Here is a 27,046-nt window from a genome sequence, read left to right as displayed (position 1 = left end):
TAAAATAGATTTAATTCACAAGGTAATTAACTTATCTGAATGTGGAGCCATGCTCTTCTCAAACCGAGGCTGGGCTTTATGAGGAAAGTGGAGTGCTTCTGAACAGGCATAGAACTTATCGCGTGATAGTTACTAGCCATTGAGGTTTCAGTCTAGCTCTCCATATTCCCTGGTGACAGAAGTCTCAGTGAAGACCCTATCCTCCCCAAGCTCACACTCACACACAGTATTCAACCCCTCTCTTCACCCCTCCTCCCCTACCCACACACATGCTGTTATGACCCACCTTGGGATCAACAAACAAAGGAACAGCAATTACCAAACAACCACAATGAAAAACTGATAAATAAGATTTCAGCTTATTTTTGTATTTTAACTTAATGGTCAAATCAAAGTCAATATGAATTATACATTACACAGTGGATGCAACAATATTAGATCTTGCTTTATTCCAAGGCTGCCTGCTAGTAATCTGTGGTGAATGTTCTGTTGCAATTATGTCGAATGTGACAATATGAACTTTCATCACAATGCATACACTGTATTCAAGCCTTCTTTCCACCAATACTCACTGTAATTTCCCCCATCCTCATCCCCCCTCCATACATCATTCGTGCACGTGCACGCTCACACACGCACACACACTGTAGTCAGCCCCTCCCACTGTCCCCCACCCTCACACAGACAGATCAGTCAGCCAGAGGGGAGGCATAGCAGCTCTGACAACCCAAGCCCCAATGCCAATGGGGCGGTGGGGGGGGGAGGGGGGTCATGGGGTGTGGAGAAAATCAATGATTCATGCATAGAACTTGTTATTCATACTATTGGCATTGGGCGGGAATCTCCTTACCGACTTGGCAGAGATAGAGAGATGAGCAGGGGAAGGTCAGGGCCGGACATCACCTGGACTGTGTTGCCTATGTGGGGAGCAGTCTCTGAGAAGAGGGAGCTCACGACCCCATTCGTTGTTCCTGCGACCCCAATTGGTGTTGAGAGTTGGGGAACTGCCGGCCAATAAATCCACAAAGACAATCAGACCCTAACAAAGGTCCATCCTTCTGTTCAAACTAATGTAAGGTTTCTCAATCTAAGCTTATCTCATGGCATTTTGTCCAGGTGTGATTGCAGACTATGCCCCTGCACACTGTGCTGATAAGGTAAATATGACTGCATTATTGTTATAGATGTCCTCGACCATGAAGATGAGAAAAGTTTTCTTGATGAAAAAGTGAAATGTTACAGTAATATTGCAGCCTGCCACCTGAATACCGGAAACTTAGAGGAGGCTTTTTCCTGCTGCGATATTGTCTTGCAACATCAGCCTCAGCACTGCAAAGCCTTGTTCAGGAAGGGCAAGGTAGGCCTGCATTGGATATTATATTAGTTAAACAAATCTGATTACTCATTGATTAAAAGCTTCTGTTTTGTTCATCAAAATGCACACACTGTAATCAAGTCTTCTTTCCAACAATACTGAATGTAATTTGCCCCATCCTCATCCTCTCTCGACACAGACGTTTTAATAAACATAGTTGAAATGAGTCTTTACTAATGTGTACTATGCAGTAAGATTTACAAAGTTGTTGTAGCCACTAATGAATTAACCCACATGGACCACTGACTACAACAGTATGATTTGTAGGCAAAGCAATATGAAGATGTTGGAGAGAAGTGGTTGACAATGTTCATTCTGGCATGGTGATTAGGGAGGTAGGTGGTTTTAGTTGGCAGCTCAAAGACAGTTCTTCACACAACAGTACCTTTTGTACATCATTAAATTACAATTACTACCATACACCTATAGCCAGATGTTTATTTTATTTCCAGTTTACTTGCCTTGCTACTCCTTTGCTAATGGCAATTGTCTGGACTTTTGCAAGGGAACTCCTGCAGGAACAGCATAACTGGTTAGAAAGGTCTTTTTTATGTAGGGAATCTGCCAAGATTGAGAGAACCCCATTGAAATTCAGATTAATGACCCCCACTGGTCACTTCTATGGGAACCAGCTATGCTCCAGTATCTCACGCAAGCAGCCACTTTTCAGGACTGAAATAAGTGATTGAATAGCCTTCCAATTCAGGCAGTGATAGTTGATACTATTTGTTCAATTGAAAAAGTATCAATAAATACATCCAAAGCTCATCATGAAAACATAATTTATACTTAACCTCATTACTTACTTTGTGTAAAATGCTGCTGGTATAATAATTGTGTAGAAATGTGCAGCATCTAAACATATGTTTCCAATTGTTTCAGGTTCTTGAACTGCAAGAGAAGTATTTCCTCTCGATCAAATTTCTTAGAAAGGCTTCACAGGTGGAGCCTGCAAATCAGGTGACTGTGATCTCAGTAATGCACTAATTCTTTTTGTTGAATCTGCTTTATTGTTAAAACAGAAATAAGACATAATTTCACAACTCTTCTCTCTGGCTCAGTGGCCTTTAATACTGATGAAGACACAAGCCACAAGTTTAATACAGTGATCATTCTGGAATGTTCTGGATCAGAACCTAAGCAAAGGTGTTGCTATTCTGGTCAACATTAGCAGCCTCCAGGCCGTGGAAGATGATGTACATCCTGTCTGGAGAAATATGTAGGTACTTGTTTACCAGGTCGAACAGCACCTTGGAGTAGTTTTTGTTCTGCTTGTTGCTGATTTTGCCGATGCTGGAGAGGCTCCCCAGAGCGCAGGGGTCACAGGATCTCCCGAAGTGAAGGATCTGGTCAGGCACAACGTGTCTGCTTGGGTTTGCCCAGCTCCTTGGACAGCACCGCCGTCAACTCCTCCGCCAGCACCTTTGGGATGGTGGAGCAGCTCAGGTTTGTGTTGAGCATCAATCAGCACTGTCTGCTCCGATCTGCAACTGCACCACACAGCCGGATTCAAGGAATGACTCCCTGCAATAGTGCACCAAGAGTGTGCTCTTAATGATGCAGCTCCCAGACAATGATTACTGTTTACAAATTTGCTGCTCGTGCTTGTGTTGTTTCTGATCATTGCTGCTTTCTTTGAGTCTGCCGCTGGTCAGTATGGTTTGCTTTTGGTGAATTTTCTCCTTCAGCTGATTCTGGCCCTTGTGTGTATGTTATGATATTGTGTGACCGTACTCTTAAACATCCTGCCAGTCATGAATGTACTTTACGATTTTGTGCACTGTAAGGCACTCAGACCCCGGTGAATGTGTTCTCTACAGCTAATTTAATACGGGCACTTGCCTTGGTTCAAATTCTAACACTGCCATCCGTCAGCCCATTGGCAACATTTACACTATTAAATATGGTTCTTTAGTTCCACTGGTAGAAGGTAGACCCAGTTTTTTATGGGTCTGGGAGACTGCCTCAGAGATAATACAGGAACTAGCAATAGGTGCTAGTAATTAGAATTGCAGAGTGATAATGGTTTGTAGTCTTCTGGAATTGTAGAATTGTAGAATAATTGTCAGGAGCTGACCATGTATCATAGTCTCCCAGAATCTAAATTAAAACAGTGACAATATGAAGCAGCTTATGATTCTGCACCTGATGAACATGTGCTTTATTGGTCATAGATTTTCTTTTTGCTGAAAAGTAGGTGTGAATAAAACCACTAGCAATAAGGAACTGTTCTTCCACAGCTCTGAATTTTGCTTCCATGCTAAATGTATCAATGAAATCACAGATAGTGTAATGGTTACATTGAATTAGTTTGTGATGCTTGAGTGCCTATCACATTATAGCGCAAATGATTTGAGATGATTAATATGTTTTCCTGTGGTGTTTTGAAGTGCTTCTTGTGGTACGTCATGTTACTTTCTCATAAGCCCTATGTCAAAGTACTGAGGGAATAGCAGTGGGGCTGTCAGTTTAGCCAATGGGCAAGCTGCCTGGAATTCAAAATGCCCACTCCTGCAATGTGTGGCTGATTGCTATGTATCTGCCACAGTGCCGAAGATGAGCCTAGCTGCAGTCACGAGAGGCCCAATGTTTTCTAAGGTGGTGTCTGTGGTCATTTATTCAGGACAATGTGGTGGCACAGAACTACTGCTGGCATGACTATCACTCAACTGCTATTATCTATTCCACACATGCTACTGCTGGAGATCATTGCCTTAAAAAAGCTCAAAGATCAATATGGAACATTATCAGTGAAGCATTGAAATTCCCTGCAGTCTCTCATAATCTCATACATTTAATTTCAGTTGGAAATTGGTAAAACCAATGAAGAAATGGCATAAACTATTTACTCTGTTTGTCTGGGGGCTCTGTCAATCTCCCTCTGAATTATAGTGGGAGATCGAGACTATCAGCAGAATTTAATGCCCCCCCGCCTCAACTCTTTGGAGGCAGGAGAGGCCGTGTCATTGGGCAGGAAGGTCTAGGGTGGAGATCCCATCGCCTTCAGGTTAAGGCACAAGGACTGCCTTCCCACCCAGAAGCAAACTGAGGCCCTTAAGTCGCACCTGCTAATGGGAACAGAGAAACCCGGAGTAGGACCTCACCCACTGCCCTTCAAATCAAACCACACCTCTCCCCCTTGCTAGGGCTTCCAAATCTGGCCTTGGCACACCCACCCCACTCATCTTTTTCCTGCATACCATTGTCAATCCCTGGTGCAGGCTGCACTGCAGTACCGGCAGTGGCTATTGCTCCCAGTGGCACTGCCGGTACAGGAGAGCTACTGGCCTTCAACTGGCTGTCTGCCCTGCACCAGGATTACCCGGGGGTGGGGGGTAAAATCCCTCTCACAGGAACTGGGAAGCCTGACAGCAGGCAAGTATGTGCCCAATTGGGACTTAATTCCATCAACCACCACGAAAGATGGCCATGGTGGATTTGCCACTGGTTTTCTAGCCAGTGGACAGGCCCCCTGCCAGGACCAATAAATTCTGCTTCATATCCCTAAATGGACTTTGAACCTTTCCTTGTTCATTATCTTTAAGCTTTGTAAAGCAAGTCAAAGTCAATCATAGGAACAGAGGAATTGCTAGATGGAAAAAAAACAAGGTTTATCTGTTTGCCAGTCTGGTAGTCACATAATACAACAATAATGGAATTGTTGACAACCCACAGCAATCAGTCTCTACTAATTAGTCTACAACAGACTCAGACATAATGCAGGGAAACCCTCAGTGATGGAGAGCTTTGGGAATCATAGATCCAAAGTCACCTGTCCTTCCAAACATGCTACACTTACATGTCATGTCTCAAACGACTGTATCCCAAAATGTTATTTTCTGAAAGAAATCTATTTTGCATTTGAAGAAATCAACACAAACTCCTTCCACTACCTCCCCAGGAGCGTGTTCCATTGATTGCCCATTCAATCACTGAAGCAGATTAGGTTTGAATTTAACGGCCTCGAGTCTCCGCACCAGGGACACATAGTCGGAAAATTAAAAAGCACTGCAAAACTATGTATCACAGAGGGTAATCTGACATTTTCAATTGTTGTTTGTTCCTGCAGGAAATTGAGAGGGAAATGAAGCTTGTTTTTGATAAATGGGCAGAAAAATCAGAAGGTACCAGCAATGCTAAAACAATGAATGCATGTCCACTGTTCCTGGTAGGTTCAAAGTTACTTTGCGAAATAATGTGAATAACATGGGGTAGTCACATATGGTACAACTTCTACCTGTTAGTTTTGATATTCTCATGTCCATAACAGGTCAACCTGCCAATGCACAACGGCAAAACTTTACAATAACCAAAGACAGCTTAAGTGATGATGTGTTACTTACAATAGTAAATGTTGGAGCAGAGTTGAAGCACCTTTACTCTGTAGCTCACTGTGCTGTAACTGGCCTGGGAGTGTTTCAGGCTTAGCAGGTGCCTGAAATAAAAGAAAAACAGACTTACATTTATATAGCATCTTTCAGAACCTCCAGACATCAGAAAACATTTTGCAGCTAATGAAATATTTTTTGAAGTATAGACATGGCTATCATGTAGGAAATGCAGCAGACAATTTGCACACAGCATGCTCCCACAAATAGTAATGTGATAACGATCAGATGTTTTGTGATGTTGATTGAGTGATAAATATTGGCTAGGACAAGGATCTTTGACATCCACCTCAGAAGGTGGGAAGAGCCTCAGTTTAATGTCCCATCTGAAAGACAGAACCGCCAACAGTTCATCACTCCCTCAGTACTCCATTGGAATGTCAAGCTTTTCTTTTGTGCTTAAGTGTAGGAGTGGGACTTCAACCCAGAACCTTCTGACCCCTAACTTTCCCTCTGACATTTCCCTTGCATTTCTGCTTATTTTCTGCCAAAGTTATAACAAACAATCAGGAGGACTGCTACAGAAACTCAACCCAAAAATTCACCCCAGAAAGAGGCCTGCATGAGTCTTAGGCTGGAATTTTCTGGTCTCGTTGGCATTGGGCGTCATGGCAGATGGGGAGGACAATATGGTAAGAAGGCCAAAAATCGGTTTTATGCCATCGTGAAACTAGTTTGTGGTCGATGGCTCCACCCGTCAATGGTGGGCTGCATTTCCCACCTCCGCATGTTGGGAATGTCATTTTAATACCTATGCATCTAATTATAAGCCCTAGTCACTGGAATCATCCCCCCACGTCAAATTTACCACCCATGTCAGCTTGACTTCAGAATAGTGTGCTTCACGACTGCCTTTAAAAAGCATGCATCTGGCAACCTGAACTTTGAGGGGAACTCAGAGGTGAGTGCACACAATCTTAGGCAGAGCTTGCTATGTTGATCTAGGACATCAAGGAAGAGGTGTTGTGCATTAATGGGGGGGCATAGGTAAGTCGCTTTTAACCCAGCTGGCTTTCAGTGTGGTACTGGGGCAAGGGCTCCAGTGTGGGTCAGACTGGCGCGGTGGGGGGGTGGGGCGGTTTGCAAGGCCACACAGACAGATTGAAGGAAATACCCAAGCACATGCCAGGGATGGGGGGTGGGTGGGAGGAGCGGGGGGGGCAGTGGATGTGAGGGGAGCAGCCACGCACTTGGAAGCGCTTGACAAAAGTGAGCATTCTACCACAGCTGAGACCTTTCAGCTGCAGCTCCATTGACATGTTTGGAGTCGGGCCTCTGAAACTTTTTTGTCCATTCAGTCAACACGAAAGCATGAAAGTTCATCCCTCAGGCACAGACTGCAAATTAATATCCGTTTTAGGTGCCCTAAATTGCAGAGCAATTGGCCAACTGGGCAAGTTATACAATCCCTTTGTTAAAGGTGGCCATGGTGTAGTCACTGTGGGGGCGCTTATAGCCCCTTGCAATGTCTTTATTAAGGTGTAGTTCTGTATCCATTATGGTTCAAGCTAACCGCGCAGTCTTGCACCTCCCTCAAGGTAAAGGGGCAGCAGGGCCTGCTGCACAGGCAGCTGAAGATCCACAGCGAGCCGTCGCTCATAGGTGCCTTGATAGATCCAGGGTCTATGGACAGCGCCTGTCATTCCTGCAGGTGACTGAGAACCAGTGTCGCCAAAGACTGCGCATGTCTAGGGAACTGGTCGGTAACATATGCTATCTGCTGCAGGATTTGGTGCCATGGGGACATGGAGGGCATCCACTGCCATTGGCCGTGAAAGTGAACACAGCGCTGAACGTTTACACCAGTAATTCCTTCCAAGGCTCCACAGGTGACCTGTGCAGGATCTCGCAAGCCTCCACACACAAGTATCCAGGAGGTCATGGACACCAGCTTCGCGAAGGGACAGAATTTTGTGCATTTCGCCCGGGATCAGGAAAGCCAGGAAGCAAGAGTGCTGGGATTTGCACAGATCTCAGGTTTTTCACAGGTGCAGGGTGCCATTGACTCCACTCACATGGCGCTTAGATCTCCATGGCAACAAGCAGTCAACGATGTCAACTGCAAGGGCTTCACTCACTGAATGTTCAGCTGGTGTGCGATCACCACAAACACATCCTGCAGGTCTGTGCATGATTCTCAGGGAGCGTCCACGACTATTACATCCTCAGCAGGTCACAGATGCCTGGCATCTTCCCGTGTCCACAGAGGTTGCAGGGTTGGCTCCTTGGGGACAAGGGCTACCCACTGAGCATGTGGCTGCTGACGCCCGTGTGGCGTCCTCAGACAGAGGAGAATGACGGTACAATTAGGCTCATGCCGCAACCAAACGTTGGTGGAGCAAACAATTGGGCATTTTGAAAATGAGGTTCTGGTGCCTCGTCAGGTCCAGTGGAGCACTGCAATACAGTCCCCAGAGGGTATCGTGCATTATCGTCACTTGCTGTGCGCTGCACAACCTGGTGCTGCTAAGTGGGGGAGGACCTGGCTGAGGAGGAGATGGAGGAGCTGCACCTATCCTCAGATGAGGAACATGTCGAAGGGGGTGACGATGATGAGGTCCTCGAAGGTGAAGATGCCGGTGGTGAGACTATTGCATTGGCCAGACGAGGCAGGCGCACTCGGGACGCCCTCATACCCGCAAGATTCGTGGAGGATGATGACGAGGTGCAGTGAGGACAGTCCTGACATCCTCACCTTGCATCCGTGAACATTTGACTCCTGTATGGCTAATGGCAGCGCACATACCCTCAGTGCTCAGGTTCATGTCATGTAGACACAGTGGATGCCCTAATAGTCGCTAGATTCCAGGAGGATGATGATAACATGCAGTGAGGACACTTCACAGATCTTCACATTGCCTTTGTGAATGTCTGACTCCTGTTTGGCTGAGGGCAACTCGCTTGCGCTTGGTGATCAGGGTCATCACAGATGCTGAAGAGATGTAGGGGGGCGCCAACCCCGCCTCAAAAGTGCTGAGAACACACAGAGGGAATGTTGGAACTCTGACGCCTGCCCACAACATTCTGGCAGCAATGACAAGCACCATCAAGGTGCAGGCATCACTAATGTGTCCAGTGAATGTGAAGCCAGACCATCACTTTGGTCTGAAGGTTACATACTGCACAGGAAAGATGCCCTGGACTGAGACACCTGCCTTTATCTTGTGCAGGAACCAAGGTTTCACATCTGAGTCACACGAACACTGCTCATAACAAGGAGCCATCGGCAAGGAGACATTCTTGGGAGGTTATTTACAATAGTGAACATTAAATACAAGTGATTAACACCCATCCCCAGGCTGTGCCACTACATCTTCTTAACCTTCCTAACCCTGATGCTATGTCTTGGTGCTCACCTGACATCCACAGCAGATGTGGAGGCAGCTTGCTGACTGCTACGCCCTGTGATGACCTTGGCAGGTGTCCTCTGGAGGGCTCTAGCCTGCTTTCAGGGTTCTGCTGTGTGGCAGTGGCACCCTCCTTGGCCTGTGGAGCTGCAGCTGCTGGGGTCACAGAAAGAAGGGATTCGGATGGGCTGGACACACCAGGCGTCACCTGGATGGATAGCCCCAGGATGTGCCCCTGCTGATCCTCCTCCCTATGCATGCCCGAGGGCCCCTGGCTGACTCGTTGAAGAGGAGGGGAAGCTGGTGAGATCAATTTGCCCCACACCCCTCTTGCATTGACACTGCTGGAGGCTAACTATGGTATCAGCGATGGAGTTCAGCCTGCGCAGCCATGCAGACTGATGTCCTGGACCAAGGTCTCCATGGCAGCTGCCATCCTACCAGTGTTGATCTTGGTGCATTGGCATGCTGGCGCTATCACCTCAGACTGAAGGTGAACAGACTCCTCCATTGTGCCTTGCAATCTGAGAAGTGCAGCTGACACCCCTTCCGAATGTTTCTGAGCTTGCCTTTGCAGCTCCAGCACCTGAGGTATGACAGAGTCCAGACTCTAACTTAGATTTCAGGCCTCCAGCAATCCTCTGAGTGCCAGAAACCTGGGAAGTCCCTGCCTCCACCTGCTGTGGATCAGAGTGCAATGTGTTCGCCACGTTGTGACCCTGAGGCTACTCTAGAACTAGGCCCCACCGAGGTGTGTGTCTCTGTGCTGGTGTAGGCTTTGGTGAGCGCTGTGACAAGCCTTCAATTAGGTTGTCATCAGATTCTTCTTCCATGGTGTTCTCCAGGCTGGAGTCGAGGACTTGGCTCATGGGCCCCTCAGCTGCTTCCCAGATGTGCCTGTGAAAGCAAAGAGATAATTAATGCATGGCAGGGGATTGTGGAACAGGAGAACTAACAGCATAGTTGTCTGATGGATTATTGCATTATTGGATCCTCACTTGGTTGAGCACCATCGACCTCACCATCAGCACAAGAACGGTCCAGATTGTTGTGGGCCAGCTAGATGACTCTATTCTCAAAGTCTCTGAGGACCTTGATATTGGGCATTCCTCCAGTAGTCTGCGATCACTCCCTTTTGTTGTGTGCCTGCTTGTCCTGCATGAATACAGATGTAGACAGTGCAAGCAGGATGCCTGCCAGGCCAGATGAGAAGAATGCCTGGCATGTGTGGGTGCTGAGTGGTGCCATGGACAGGATGAGGACATGATCTGCAGGGCAGATGAAGGTGTATGTGAGAGAGTGAATGGTGATGTCCCTTGAACTGGCAGCGAGTGAGATCCCTGTGAATGTGTGATGGGTTTGTGAGTGTGAGAGTTGACAGTGATGAGAAGAGTGACTTACCCTGGTGGAACAGAGGAGATCATTCATCCTCTTTGGGCACTCGTTGGCTCTCCTCTTTTGCAGGGCATTGGCACTGCCCACCACTGCCACTGCCTCCCGTGCTGAATTGGTGAACTTGCTTGCTGGTCTTCACCTAGAGCAGGGGTAGAGGACTTAACTGTGGGCCTCCACAGGACCAATAGGCGCCCGAGGGAAGTGTCGCTAAATTTGGGGCCAGCAAGTTTCCTCCCTTTGGCAGACATGACTTTGCAGCAGTTTCCAATCTCTTTAGAGAGCGCTAGCTCCGGAGGTAGGTGAATCAGAGGTCGCCCTGCCAGGGATCCGGCGTGTTTCCCAGGAATGCATTATTAATGAGGTGGGACGCACCGGGAATGGAAGAATACGGCATAAAACCTGCCATTGTGGCAAGCGGGTAAAATATCCTTTTCCCCCGCCTGCGACTGCACTTTGTGGAAATCTGGGACAATTCTGTCCTTAGATTATTTACTTATTCTCCATCTAATTTTCTCTTGATACCAAACATCATAGCATGTTATGGTGCATAAACAGGTCATTTGTCCCATCAGGACCTCATCAGTCCTTTTTTCCACATGTCAGCCTAGCCTAATTCCTGCTTGATCCCCATACCTTATATGTTCTTTTTCCAATAACTATCTAATTACCCTGGTAGTTCTATGATCTCAATATTCATCTCCTCCATGAAAAGTGAGGCTAAGTCATAGGCCGATATTTTGTTGTGATAATAACAGTGACACGATTACTGCTGACTGTTATTGCAGGGCAAATTTAACTTCTGGCATCAGCACATGTGCCGTTAAACACAGAAATCCAGAAATTGCCTTCAGAGATATCCTGCTCTTCCACAGAGGATGCTGTTGCAGTCCTCACCAATGGATTCAGCACTGAAAGCACTGTAATGCTGTGAACTTAGTACACTTACTCATTCGTTTCATAATAAAGTAGGCTAAGAAAGCTAGGGCTAGAGTATTCAGGAGTAAGTGGGTTTTTAAAAGCATAAGAAGTGACAATTACTGTTGAACAACTTATTTGGTCTTGAAAAACATCTTATTACTTCAGAAGAAAATTGATTTTGCAAATTTAAAGAAAAAATTAAAATGAGGTCTTTTTTTTACTTATTCTGTCTATCCTTTTTATCTCCTTTCATCCCATCTGTATGCCCCAATCTTTATTTTGCTTACTGTACCTGATTTAAATGTAACTTACATTTCCTGCTTTTTACTTTCTGATTTGCAGTCTGCATGCCTCAATGAGGATACTTCTTATCTCTTAACATTTCTAATCTCTATTTTGCAGCTTTCCTACATTCTTCATATTTGGCCTGGCTTTCATTTTTCTATTTGCCATGCAGGTGCTTCTTTTATACATCATGCCAATAGAAGATGCTAATGTAGAAAAGCAAAGTACTGCAAAACTAAGGAAAATTTAATAGATATGTTTCAAATTATTAAGTGTTTTGACAAAAGTAAATAAAGAGAAATAATTTCCAATAGCAGGAGGGACAGTAAGCAGGGGACACGGATTTAGAATAACTGGCAAAGGAGCCAGAGGGTAAGTAAGGAGGAATTTTCTTTCACAGTGAGTTATGATCTATAATGCACTGCCTGGTGGAGTGGTGGAAGCAGATTCAAAAGTAACTTTCAAAAGCAAATTGAATATCTATCTGAAAAGAAAAAATTTGCAGGGTTATCGGGGGGAGAGCAGGGGAGTGGAGCTGACTGATTAGCTCTTTCAAAGTGTTGGCATTGAACAATAGGCTAATTGGCTTCCTTCTGTGCTGTATCATTCTTTGATTGGCAAAATTCAATTTGCAAAATTAATTGCTTAACACTGGTGTTTCCTTGGTGCATTTTTCTACATCGGTGCTAAATAAATGCAAGTTGCTGTTATCTCTTATCTCACTCATGGATATAAGCAGTCAAAAAGATCTGATGTTGTACTGGATCTAATGTTGAATTAGATTAAAAAATTCAAGCTGAATTAGTGTCAGAGAGAGAGAAAAACTGAGCGAATCATGCAAAAATGAAATGGCCTCCATAGCAATGAAGACATAGCTACAGCCAATAATGAATTGGGAAGCTGATAATGTTGTAGAGGCACTTGAGGAGTCCAAACAAAAGTGCAGGCTGATATTCAATAACTTTCTAAAAGACACTAGGGAAGAGAAAAGGGCCAGCTTTTGTAGGCAGGAGCTAGAGTCTTAAATTGTTTAATAGCTGGTAGATGAGCGAGAACCACAGTAAAAGCCCTGTCAATTTTTTTGGAAAATTTAGCACACAACTGCAGCTGAAGTCAAATCATCAGACCCACCAATATGAATTTCAAAGCCTGAGGTAGGAACTAGGTAAGCCTGCTGGCATTTTCTTGGCAAGATTAAAAAATGCAGCCAGGAAATGTAAATTCAAGGAAACAGATAAAAGGCTCATTTGGGGCTCTGTGCACCCTGAAGTACAAAAAGAATAGATTGGAAAGGACAAGCTCAAAATATTGCAGTTTGAAAACATTGCCAAAGCATATGAAGCCACGAGTAGACAGATTAAAACAATGACTACCCAAATGGCTAGCCTATAGTTAAGTCAAGAGAAAAGCAGCAGGGTTCATGGATTGAAACAACAACAAAAGAATGCACATCAGACAGAGACAAAAACGTGCAGGAGCACTGGACAACCACATGAGTTCACGGACAGAAGGAAATGTCTCACACATGAATCAATCTGCAGAGCTTGTGGAAAGCTCAATCACTGGGAAAAAACATGCAGAACAAAGAAAGAAGATGGTAAGGGAGTTATCAGAGACAAAGCAACAGGGCAAAGGAGAAGGAAAAGAAACATCCATACCCTGGAAGATGATGATGAGTTTGAGAACACAAAAGGCATAGGAATCATACAACTGCATGAAATGGCTGGATACGACAGTTCCCAGAGGAAAGAAATTAACACAACCATTCAGATCAGGAAGAGGGTGGGAAATAAACCATAAATCTGAAGCTTGATATCAAAGAAAAGAATAAAATCAAAAATACCTGGAAGAACTCAGCAGGTCTGACAGCATCTGCGGAGAGGGATACAGTTGACGTTTCGAGTCCGTATGACTCTTCATTAGAACTAAGACATATAGAAATGAGATGAAATATAAGCTGGTAGAAGGGGGTGGGACAGGAGAGCTAGATAGGGGACCAGTGATAGGTGGAGGCCAAGAAGAGACTGCCAAAGATGTCAGACAAAAGGACAAAGGGGTGTTGACGGTGATATTATCTAAAAGATGTGCTAATGGGGACATTAAGGGAAGCAAGCTAGTGGCAGATGGCCCTAGTGCGTGTGGGGTGGGGGGAAGGGATCGAAATGGGCTAAAAGGTGGAGATGAAACAATAGATCGAAATAAATTTAAAAATAGGAGGGAAAAGAAAAAAATAGTTGTAAAAAAAAACCATAAATTATTGGAAAAGGGGGGAACGGAAAGGGGGTGGGGATGGAGGAGAGAGTTCATGATCTGAAATTTTTGAACTCAATATTAAGTCCGGAAGACTGTAAAGTGCCTAGTTGGAAGATGAGGTGCTGTTCCTCCAGTTTGTGTTAAGCTTCACTGGAACATTGCAGCAGGCCAAGGACGGACATGTGGGCATGAGAGCAGGGTGGTGTGTTGAAATGGCAAGCGACAGGGAGGTCTGGGTCATGCTTGCAGACAGACCAAAGGTGTTCCGCAAAGCGGTCACCCAGTCTGCGTTTGGTCTCTCCAATGTAGAGGAGACCGCATTGGGAACAGTGAATGCAGTAGACTAAATTGAGGGAAGTGCAAGTGAAGCGCTGCTTCACTTGAAAGGAGTCTTTGGGCCCTTGGACAGCAAGAAGGGGAGAAGTAAAGGGGCAGGTATTGCACCTTCTGTGGTTGCATGGGAAGGTGCCGTCAGAGGGGGTTGAGGTGTAGGGGTGATGGAGGAGTGGACCAGGGTGTCCCAGAGGGAACGATCCCTGCGGAAAGCCGCCGGGGGGGAATGAAGGGAAGATGTGTTTGTTAGTGGCATCATGCTGGAGTTGGCGTCCTTTGCATAATTAATGAGGCTCCAAGCGCAGAATTGGGCACGAGTTCCTGCCATTCCGGTTGGCGGGGTGGGCGCTGCCAAAACTCCTGCCACCGCACTTAGTATCATTTATGGAAAATTCCGCCTGTTAGTTCTATGTCACTGAAACAGATGGTTCTGCTATCCAGGGGTTGTGCAGTTGTGAAGAGCTGCAGTAAACTATGAGGTGAATCTCAGTAAACCATGAGATGAAGCAGATGGCACTGAGGGTTGAAGATAGTAAACCCATTAAAAAGCACCTTCAGATCAGGAGCGAGGGAGATCTGCTAAATATTTATCCAAGGTACCTTAGTCTTAAAGTAAGCCAGGGTATGTTTCAGCAGAAAACAGATGAGACATACAGAGGATGTAAAGGAGCAGGCAGCATAGCTGATGATATCCAGATCTATGGTGTACATGGAAAAGATCATGACTACCATCTACATGAAGCCAAGGAGAGAACCAAGAAAGTTGGGATCAAGCTTAACGCAGACAAATGCATTGTGAAGGCTGCAGAATGCCAGTTTTTCGGAATGGTGTACAGGGTCAAGACGAGTCCTGAAAAGGTCACAGCCATTGCTGAGATGGAAGCTCCAAGACAAGAAAGAGTTGCGAAGTTTCCTTGACTTGATCCAGTACATGAATTCTTTCACACCTTACATGTCAGAACACACAGCAAACTTACGAGAGCTGATGAAAGAAGTTGTTGATTATCAGTAGTCAGAATCATACAAGGGGAGTTTCAACAAACTCAAAGTAGTATGCAAGGAGAGAAGTCTGTCATACCAAGACAGAAACTGACACTGTGCAAGGTGATGCTTCTATGAAAAGACTGGGAGCAGTCCTAGGAGGAAAAACTGATAACATTCACATCTAAAGCTCTAACATCGGCTTAGACCAGATATGCCAACGTAGAAAAAGAGGTTTTGGCAGTCGTGTAGAGATATGGGAGAAAGTTTATAGTGGAGATTGATCATCATCCACTAGAGCAGATCTAAGGGAAAAATCTGTGTAGAGCACCAGCAAAACTACAGAGGTTGCTCTTGAGGCTTCAGAGTTACGAGTTCACTCTGAAATACAAGCCAGGAAGAGAAATGGTGCTAAAAGATGCCCATAACAGTTCTCACTAAAGCAGGAACATGAGATCTAGGAATAAAGCTCCATCACCTAGTGAACATACCACCACCAAAACTGAGTCAAATTAGAGATGAGACCAACAAATATGAAGACTTATAGATGCTCTCTCAGTAGGTGATTCAGGGATGGCCTGGTAAGATACAGCATACACAGCCAGCAATATCATAGATGACATCGCACTAGAAGATGGTGCTGTGCAGCAGATCCAGAATAGTCACCCGGAAACCCAAAGTGATGCAGAAAGAATTTCTCCAGAAGATACATGAAGACCACATAAGAAATAGGAGAAGTAGGCCATTCGGCCCCCTTGAGCTTGCTCTGCCATTCAATAAGATCATGGCTGATCTGAAAGTGGCCTTAACTCCACTTTCCTGCCTGTCCCCCATAAACCTTAACTCCCTTGTCGATCGAAAATCTAACTCGGCCTTGAATATATTCAATGACCCAGTATCCAATGCTCATTGGGGAAGAGAATTCAAAACGTTAACGACCTTCTGAGAGCAGAAATTCCTCCTGATCTCCAACTTAAATGGAGACCCTTTATTTTGAAACTGTGGCTCCTAGTTCTGGATTCCCCACAAGGGGAAACATCCTCTCAGGGTCTACCCTGTCAATCCCCTCAGAATCTTTTATGTTTCAATAAGATCACCTCTCATTCTTCTAGCTCCAATGATGCCCAACCTGCTTCATATTGCCTCCATCCTCTAGTAAGACAAACCCCTCATCCCAGAAATCAGCCTAGTGAACGTTCTCTGAACTGCTTCCAAAGCGAGTATGTCCCTTCCTAAGTAAGGTGACCAAAACTGTACACAATATTCTAAGTGTAGCCTCACCAAAGCCAGTTGCAGCAAGACTTCCTTACTTTTATACTTCATCCCCCTTGCCATGAAGGCTAACATTCCATTTGCCTTCTTAATTATCTGCTGCAATTAATTGCTATCAATTATTTACATGCTGACTTTTTGTGATTCATGCACAAGGACACCCTGATCCCTTGTGCTGCACCATCCTGCAGTCTCTCCCCATTTACATAATATTCTGCCTTTCCATTCTTCCTGCCAAAGTGGACAACCTCACATTTTCCCATAATATACTCCATATGCCAAATTTTTGCCCATTCACTTAACCTATCTGCTGAGGGGTGCTGAGCAGTGGATGACATCAGCGAAAGTCTAGTGAGAGTCATCACCCTTATGAGGCAAGTGAAAATGCATAACATATGGGAAGTTACGCATCTACCTAATCTGTTTCAATGACCAGTAATGAACTCATTTCCAATGTTATATTATTCGTAAAGAGTTAGGAACTAAATGTTATGCAAATGTATATCTGGGGTGCCACATTTACTGCTGTACTGTAGTCAGGTGCCAAGAAACGGTATATCAGTCCACCAGCCACATGGAGAACTGCAAGAAATGCACTCGGTGAAACTCCAGCATTTTGAGTCTAAAATTGTGATTACTTCAAACTTCTGGGAACCAGAAGACATAACGTCCATAATTGATTTGCTATATCTCCCAGAAGATTATGTGGTGATGCTCTTTAAAGGATTGCGCAAGAAAAATGTGTTGATGATGTGAAACACATGCCCAATTAATCCATAACAAAAACAAAAATAAAAATAAAAATACCTGGAAAAACTCAGCACGTCCGACAGCATCTGCGGAGAGGAACACAGCCAACGCTTCGAGTTTGCATGACAGAACTGTTGAAGAGTCATGTGGACTCGAAGCGTTGGCTGTGTTCCTCTCCGCAGATGCTGTCGGACCTGCTGAGTTTTTCCAGGTATTTTTATTTTTGTTTTTGTTTTGGATTTCCAGCATCCGCAGTTTTTTGCTTTTAACCCAATTAACCCATGTTGAACAATTGTATACTGTTGGATTTTTCATGATAACACAGACTGTATGATGAGTGTGACAATGTTGTATTTCAGTGATTGTAGAAGGAATTAGGCAATAATTAATATTTAACAGAGGCTATTCTAAGGAGTTTGTTTCTTACCGCCACAGGCTGAAGATAGTAAGGTTGAAAACACAAAGAATCATTCCGAAGTACAGGAAAAGCCAGAAGAATGCCAAGAGATTTAAAAAGCTGCTGAACCTTTCAGAGACTGATTTAGGTATGTCTGATTGATTGAACTATGCTGATTGTTAGAGTGCTCATAAAGAATGTGTTATTTAATTAATATAACCTATTTTGCAGGAATGGTTAATCTACGTTCTCAGGCCTGAGCCCCAGTTGAAATATAAAATTACAATGAGGTGACTGGAGCACACACTACAATAAGGATTAGCTGACAAATTCTCAAGTCATAATACCCACAGCTAATGACAGAAATGTATTGTTATTTCCTTTAACAAGTCTAGAGTTTAATTTAGGATGCTGGATTTGGTTCACTTGGGATGCCCTACATTAAACCAGCCTGAATAATAACTTGATTGATAAGGTATTTCACCAGCAGCCTGAATAAAGTGCAGTATTGGTTGAAAATCATTTAACCTTAGGCTCGCCAGAGATGAAGACAAAGTTGCTCTCTAAGAGTAATTCCACTATCCCAAACACCCAAAGGGTGATGTACTCAAGGGGGCAGAGCTATGGCTACAACACTCTACCCCCAATTCTCCAACTATGCTCCCATTAAGTGTATTTCTCTGCTGGGAACTTGGAAGCATTATTTTTCACTCCATATTATTTTCCTAACTTTATATACATTGGCAGCATCACGATCAGAGTAATCATCACACTACAGTTTCTGAATTACAACAGTGCAATATTAGCTGAGTTTGACTTTGTATGACAAAACTCATTCATCAGCAGATTCATAGCCTTAGCTGGTTTCAGCTTAATATAACATAACTCAGTTCAAAATGTGCAGCCTTTGTAGCTGTATTGCGGCATACTGATAGTAACCGTACGTTCTCAATTTATATCTATGGTATTGATAGAATAGCTTATGACTTCCTTGCTTCAGAAGTGGTTGGGTTAAAGTTGAATGTTCTGCAGTGGCAATCTGATCTCATTTCTTTATGGTAGACTGGTTATGGCACCTCACAATTTTGCTGACACTTTGTTCTATATTACAATGGTGACTACATTTCAAAAGTAACTACTTGTATGAGATGCTTTGGAACATTATGGAGTCTTGAAAGATGCTATCAGAATGCAAGTTCTTTCTTTCCTTCCTCACCTCGGTTGCACCATCTATGAATCTTTCACAATTGTCAGAAGTTTGCAGCTCATCAGACATCTTCTCCTGCTTCTTCTAGCATATTACAGAATGTAATTGACCATGAGTAAAAATGAAGTCAATAGGAATCAGGAGGAAAACACTCTACCAGCTGGAGTCATCGTTAGAACAAAGGAAGAATGCAATGGTTGTGGGAAGACAATCATCTCAGCCACAGGACATCACTGCAGAGTTCCTCAGTGCAGTCTCCTGGAACCATCTTCAACTGCTTCAATGATCTTCCCTAATTATAAGGTCAAATGTGAGGGTGTTCGCTGATGGTTGCACAGTGTTAAGTTCCATTCGCAACTCCTCAGATAATGAAGCAGTTTGTGTCTGCATGCAGCAAGACCTGAACAATATTAAGAATCAGGCTGATAAGCAACAAATAACTTTTGCATCACACAAATACTTGCCAATCACCCATCAGCAACAAGGGAGAGTCTAACCACTCTCCTTGACATTCAACAACATTACCGTTGCTGAATACCCCACCATCAACACCCTGGGTAGTCAGAAAGTTAATTGGACCAGTCACATAATTAATGTAGCTACATGAGCAAGATAGGGGCTGGGTATTCAGCAGTGAGTAACTCGCATCCTAACTCCCCAAAGCCTTTCCACCATTTACAAAGCACAGGTAAGCCCCACTTGGCTGGATGGATGCTATTCAAACAACACTCAAGAAGCTTTACACCATCTAGAATAAAGCAGTTTGTTTGACATGCACCTTATCTACCACCTTAAACATTTACTCCCTCCACCATGTCTGCAATGTGTGCAATCTACAAGATGCACTACAGCAATTCACCAAGACCTTTTCAAGAGCGCTCTTCAAACCGGCACGTCTGCAACCTAGCAAGACAAGGGCTGCAGGCACACAGAAACATCACCACTTTCAAGTTCCCTTCCAAGTCACACCATTCTGACTTGAAATATATCACCGTTCCTTCATTGTCACTGGGTAAGTACCTTGGAACTCCCTACCTAACAGAACTGTGGGAGTACCTACACCACACGGACTGCAGTGGTTCAAGAAGGTATCTCACCAGCACCTTCTCAAGGGCGCTTAGGGATGGTCAATAATTGCTGGCCTTCCAGTAACGCCCAAATCTTATGAATGAAAAAGATAGTTCAATTTAGAAGAGATTTTGCACTGATTTCTCTGAGACAGCACCTTCCAAGCCCTCGACCATTACCATGTACTGTAATCCTTTGTTGCAATTAATCTTAAAAGCTGGGGTAAAACTTCCCTCCTAACACTTAAACATCAAAGTGAATGAGGGAAGAATTTCAAAAGTTGTCTATTTTTAGTTAACACTTTTAAGGCAGTTTTTGGCCTTATGTTTATTGAAATAGGTCTGGGTGCCTAATTATCCGTTTCAAGCAAACACACCTCAAGGTGTTTCAGAAGTTTATCTGTTGTATCTTCTAAAGAACATAATTCCTTCAGGATTTACTACCTTTGTACTGCATGAGTGTAAACATGGATACAACATCATCCTTTACTATTTGTCTCTTTCTTGCATTGAGCTCATTTGGTTCTCAATAATTCAACAACAGAACGGAATTCAAAAAAAAAACAACTCAATCATATCATATCTTGCTGAATCCACTCCAATTTTCCTATGATTATATAATCCATGATCAATAGCAGGATGTAGTTTAATTGATAGTGAAAATACAAAATTGTAAATGAACAATTGATACAGTTTTCAATATTTTGAATCTATCTGTCTATAGTTTAATTGTGATCTTACAAGATTAACCAAATCGTCCTTGGATGAAAGGGATAATTAGATGTGTTTTTCGAGAGAGAAAGAAAGGATGGCGGGATAATGGGGTGAAGGTGGGTTTGATCGATCATAATCTAAACCTACTTACTCAAACTCATTCTTTCCCAAAATTTCAAAACTAGAATTCATTGCCTCCATCATTCTTTTCTGCCCCCTACAGCGTTCAGGCTTTTAAAACCCAAGCTTAGTATCCCAAAATTATGTCCTGATTTACATGGTTTTCTCTGATACATATGTCAACCCTGGTGATAGCATGTTTGATAAATGGGCTTGACCATTCAACTCAATTCGAAAACAAAATTCAAAATGAAATAGACATCTTTGGCTAATTATCTTATTCTATCCCTGAAAATTATTTTACTTTCTGAACTATGGATTCCACTGAACACACCACACATATCAAAGTTAATAGGCAGCAAATATTGGACTGGTGTCCACAGAAAATGGAAAACTCCAACCAATATCCAACTGCTTAATTCAGCCTATAACTTATATTGCCGCCCTCCAAACAAGTTAGTAAGTGTTGCAACTTAGAAACGTAGACATAGAAACATAGAAAATAAGAGCAGGAGTAGGTCATTGAGCCCTTCGAGCCTGCTCAGCCATTCAATATGATCATGGCTAATCCTCTGTCTCAATGCCATACTGCCACTCACTCCCCATGCCCCTTGATGCCTTTAGAGTCCAGAAATCTATCTATTTCCTTCTTAAATATACTCAGTGACTTGGCCTCCACAGCCTTCTGTAATAGAGAATTCTACAGCTTCACCATCATCTGAGTGAAGAAGCTTCTCCTCATCTCAGTCCTAAACGGCCTACCCCGAATCCTGAGGCTATGACCCATTTTTTGAGACATCCCAGCCAGAGGAGCCATCATCCCTGCATCCAGTCTGTCCAGCCCTGTCAGAATTTTATACCTTTCAATGAGATCCCCTCTCATTCTTCTAAACTTCAGTGAATACAGCCTAGTCAGCCCAATCTCTCCTCATACGACAATCCTGCGATCCCAGGAATCAGTCTGGTGAACCTTTGCTGCAATACCCCTATGACAAGTACATCCTTTCTTAGGTAAGGAGACCAAAACTGCACACAATATTCCAGGTGTGGTCTCACCAAGATCCTGTACAGCTGCAGTAAGACACCCTTGTTCCTGTACTCAGTCCTCTCGCAATGAAGGCCAACATAACATTTGCCTTCATTAACTGCTTGCTGCGCCTGCAAGTTGGCTTTCAGCGATTGGTATACAAGGACATCCAGGTCCTTTTGTACATCAACATTTCCCAATCTATCACCATTTAAATAATACTCTGCCATTCTGTTTTGCCTACTGAAGTGGATAACTTCACGCTTATCCACATTATACTGCATCTGCCATGCCATTTGTTTATTCACTCAAACTGTCTAAATCACCTTGAAGCCTCTTAACACTCTCCTCATTGCTCACATTCCCACTAAGTATCATGTCATCAGCAAACATGGAAATATTACATTTGGTTCCCTCTTCCAAATTATTGATATATATTGTGAATAGCTGGGGCCCCAAGCACTGATCACTGCGGTAGCCTGCTAGTCACCGCCTGCCACTCTGAAAAAGCCCCATTTATTCCTACTCTCTGTTTCCTGTCTGCTACCCAATAATCAATCCATGCCAATATATCACCCCTAATCTCATGTGCTTTAGTTTTACACACTAACCTCTTATGTGGGACTTTCTCAAAAGCTTTCTGAAAATCCAAATACACCACATCCACTGGTTCTTCCGTATCTATTCTGCTAGCTACATCCTCAAAAAATTCCAGTAGGTTTGTCAAACATGAATTCCCTTTCATAAATCCATATTGACTTTCTCTAATCCTGTTGATATGTTCTAAGTGTCCTGTTATCACATCCTTTACAATAGACTCTAGCATTTTCCCTGCAACAGGAGTTAGGCTAACTGGCGTGTAATTCCCTGTTTTCTCCCTCCCTCCTTTTTTGAATAATGGGGTTATATTGGCCACCCTCCAATCTGCTGGGATAAATCCAGAATCAACAGAATTTGGAAGATGCCAACCAGTGCATCCACTATTTCCATGGCCACTTCCTTTAGTACCCTGGGATGTAGATTATCAGGCCCTGGGAATTTATTGGCTTTCAGTCTCGTTAATTTCTCCAGCACTATTGTTTTAGTAATACTAATTTCCTTCAATTCCTCCTCCTCCCTTGATCCTTGGTTCCCTAGCATTTCTGGGAAGTTATTTGTGTCTTTCTACATGAAGGCAGAACTAAAGTAGCTGTTTAATTGCTCTGCCATTTCCTTGTTCTCGATTATAAATTCTCCTGTCTTAGATGGTAAGAGACGTACATTTGTGTTCACTAATCTTTTTTTTTTTACATACTAATAGAAGCTTTTATAGTCCACTTTTATGTTCCTTGCAAGTTTACTCTCATGCTCTATTTTTCCCCTCTTGGTCCTTCTTTGCTGAATTCTAAACTGCTCCCAATTCTCAGGCTTACTACTTTTTCTAGCAACTTTATATGACTCCTCTTTGGATCTAATACTATCCATAATTTCTTTTGTTAGCCATGGTTGGCTACTTTTCCGGGTTGTGTTTTTGCCCCAGAAAGGAATGTATACCTGTTGCAATGCATACATTCATTCCTTAAATATTAGCCATTGCCTAACCACTGTCATGTCTTTTAGTGCAGTTCCCCAACCTATCCTAGCCAACTCATGCCTCATATCTTTGTAGTTTCCTTTGTTAAGATTTAGGACCTTAATCTCATATTGCACTACTTCACTTTCCACCCTAATGAAGAATTCTATCATGTTATGGTCACTGTTCCCTAAAGGGCCCCGCACAACAGGATTATTAATTAACTCCTTCTCATTGCACAATATCAAATCTAGGATAGCCTGTTCCCTAGTTGGTTCCTCGACAAACTGGTCTAAAGATGCGTTTCACACACACTCCAGGAATTCATCCGCCACAGTATTATTGCTAATTTGGTTTGCCCAGTCTATATGTAGATTAAAGGCACCCATGATTACTGTAGCAGCCTTGTTACATGCATCTCTAGTTTCCTGTTAGTGCCATCCCCTACCTTATCACTACTGTTTGGAAGCCTATAGACAACTCCCACTAATGTTTTCTGCCCCTTGTTGCTACTTAGCTCCACTCAGACTAATTCTACATCTAGATTTTCTGAGTCAATATCCTCTCTCACTTTTGCACTGATTTCATCACTGACTAATAACACTACACCACCTCCTTTTCCTTTTCGCCTGCCTGTCCTAAATATCGGGTACCCTTGGATATTCAGTTCCCGGCCTTGGTCACCCTGCAGCCATGTCTCCATAATCGCAATCATATCGTACCAGTTTACATCTATTTGCGCTGTTAATTTGTCTATCATTGCGAATGCTACATGATTTCAGATACAGTGCCTTTAGATTTGTCTTTTTAACATTGTTACAGATTTTTTTTTGTACTATAGCCCTACTTGTTGCTAGCCCTTGTTTCCTCTGCTTTTCACTTTTGATTTCTACTTTTCTGTCTTTCATTCCTCTCTTTGTTTCCCCCTCTTGTGTCTCCCCGCTCAGATTTCCACCACCTTGCCACTCTAGTTTAAACCCTCCTCCCCAGTACTAGCAAATACCGCTGTGAGCATGTTGGTCCCGATCCTTCTGGGGTGCAACCCGTCCTGTTGTACAGGTCCCATCTTCCCCAGAATCAGTCCCAATGTCTCAGGAATCCTACACCATTTCTGCAGCCATGCAATCATCTGGTTTATTCTACTATTGCTGATCTCACTAGCATGTTGCAGTGGGAGTAATCCTGAGATTACTACCTTTGAGTTCCTACTTTTTAATTTATTTCCTAGTTTCCGAAATTCTGCTCTCGTCCTTCTGTTTACCTATGCCGTTAGTACTGATATGGACCACAACCTCTGGCTGTTCACCCTCCCCCTTCAGAATGTCCTTCAGCCACTCAGTGACACCTTGACTCTGGCACCAGGGAGGTAATATACCATCCTGGTGTCATATCTGCAGCTGCAGAAACATCTATCTGTTCTCCTTATGATAGACTACCCTATCACTATTGCTCTCCTACTCTTTTTTTCTTCCCCCTGTGCAGTTGAGCCACTCGTGGTGCCATGGACTTGGCTCATGCTGCATTTCCCTGAGAAACCATCTGCCCCGGCAGTATCCAAAACGGAAAATCTGTTAGAGAGGGAGAAGGATCCAGGGGATTCGTGCATTACCTGCCTCGTGCTTTTATTCTGTCTGACAGTCACCCACTCCCTTTCTGCCTGTGTGCTTTTTACCTGCGGTGTGACCACCTCACTGTGCATGCTATCCACGAAGATTTCATCCTTGCGGTGCTTCATAGGACTCCAGCCACAGCTCTAGTTCTGGAATGTGGATTTCAAGCACCTGAAGCTGGAGACACTTCCTGCACACATGGTCACCCTGAACATTGGAATTGTCCCTGACTTCCCACATCGCACAGGAGGAGCATTCCACTAGGCCGAGCTACCTTGCCATGACTTACCCTTAAATTATTCCCTTTACTTTTACTTCCTCTAGTTTAGAGAATATTAAGGAGAAGGAATACTCACCAGGTCCCACTTATCAAGGCTGCCACTCTTCTTACTAAGGAAAGGTAGAAAATGAAAGGATCACCTCCTTCCATCTTCACCGAACTCCTTCTCTCACCAAACTCCAACTGAAGCGCTCAAATGTAGCCCAAAGCAGCAGTCCAGTGCAGACTCTGCTGCACCTCCTCTTCTCAAGATATTTAGTACAATTAAGCCTATGTTATAACTGCCCGGTCCAGACAGGAACAGTAATTGTAAACGTGTATTAGGTTCAGCCCCATATGTAACTGCTAACATTTAATCCTATTCATTCCTGTGCCTGCTAAACTTATCTTGCAACTCTCCTGTCTGTTCAGTAACTGCTAAGATATATTCAACCTGTCCTGTCTAATAACAAAGGGATATATAGAATCAAATTGATGTAATTTAGTAATTTATGTTTCAAAGTTATTCTTTAAAAGAAACAGAAGCTGGATTATGATTTATCATGTTGAAGTGTAACTTTGTACCACAGATTGACTCCAGGCTGCATAACTTGGGTAACTAATGCTGCAAGCCCGATACTCAAACTCCCTCCCTTGATAGCTACAAGCTTGAGGTATGAAATCAATGGCGCATTGCTGTACTTAGACCAAATATATCTCAATCCAGGATTTCAAGCCAGATCAGACCAGTGTGGACATAAATTAAGTGTTATTTATATCAATAACTGCATTTAAAAAGTCATATTTATGTAAAACAGAGTGCATTTAGATAAAATATCTTTGAACGTTGTTGTCATCACACAATGTAGAAACAGTTGTATGTCTCATGAATTGTATTTGTATTAATTAACCATTCTGTTTTTTTTTTCTCAGATTCTCAGAAATATTCTGAAGCACGCATTAGGAGATACATCTACTCCCCTTAATGGTATTACTGTGTCAAGACTGAGAAAACTAGAAATTCCTGTAAACACTATTAGTGGATGAATGCTTAACATGTTTGTGTGATATGCCTCTGTCCGTTCCTACAATTTGATTTTAACTTGTTCAATACCCCAATTAAAATAATGGACAAAGGAATGTCTTACAAATTCCCAGTTTGTGCACTAACGTCTGTTAGCCTACAATTTACAAAGAAGAGCAATGATTAACCTGTTACATAAATCCACTGACCTGAATCTACACCTGGAGTTAGTTGCTAGGCTAAACAGCATATTCTTTGATTGAACATCTACCTATACATGGATTGAATATTTGACCTTGTAGATCAAACACCTTGCTTCCGCACTAAATATCTTATCGAGAGAGAGAAAGAGTGAGAGAGAAAGAAAGAAAGAGAAAAGGGGCACAGACCATAATAAAAATTAATGTTCGTACTGAAGAGTTTATTTATTTTATGAAGTGGAAAAATATCTATTCCTGCTTAGAGCTTATCTATAGCTGCATAGTTGGTTCAGCTATGCAGCATTCTTGATGTAATTTCTTCCCATCTACTATTCACAATGCAACTCCACGCCATTTATTCAATCATTCCTATGTAACTCAATGCCAGTTGTTTAATCATCTCTATGTAATTAGTTATACAGTCATCTCTATTGAACTGTGTCAGGTACCCACTATCCTTTGTGCAGCATTTAGGCAAAACCATTTAAAAAGGTTGGGCTAATGTTTTAAAAAGTACGTTTTTTTCCTTTAATCTATGTTCACACCAATTTCTTAAGAAGCATTTTATGTTT

The 27,046-nt window shown here is 43.2% G+C and overlaps 1 protein-coding gene across 2 annotated transcripts in view; it reads left to right on the top strand.

Annotated features, from left to right (window-relative positions):
• The window catches only part of LOC144687097 (peptidyl-prolyl cis-trans isomerase FKBP8-like), a 46,440-nt gene extending 19,747 nt beyond the window's left edge, over positions 1 to 26,693 (top strand). Inside the window, exons 4-8 of one of the 2 annotated variants that reach the window (XM_078552856.1) lie at positions 1,185 to 1,357; positions 2,258 to 2,335; positions 5,445 to 5,543; positions 17,733 to 17,842; positions 26,184 to 26,256. In XM_078552856.1, the coding sequence (XP_078408982.1) occupies positions 1,185 to 1,357; positions 2,258 to 2,335; positions 5,445 to 5,543; positions 17,733 to 17,810 (428 nt within the window). In that variant the 3' untranslated portion in view covers positions 17,811 to 17,842; positions 26,184 to 26,256. Of the gene's footprint in view, positions 1 to 1,184; positions 1,358 to 2,257; positions 2,336 to 5,444; positions 5,544 to 17,732; positions 17,843 to 26,183 lie in introns of both variants that reach the window. The other variant, XM_078552855.1, reaches the window with a different exon arrangement.
• Positions 26,694 to 27,046: the final 353 nt, after the last annotated feature.

Source organism: Cetorhinus maximus, chromosome 12, assembly GCF_964194155.1.
Source record: "Cetorhinus maximus chromosome 12, sCetMax3.hap1.1, whole genome shotgun sequence".
Classification (NCBI taxonomy): Eukaryota; Metazoa; Chordata; class Chondrichthyes; order Lamniformes; family Cetorhinidae; genus Cetorhinus; species Cetorhinus maximus.
This window is presented reverse-complemented; position numbering and strand designations above follow the sequence as displayed.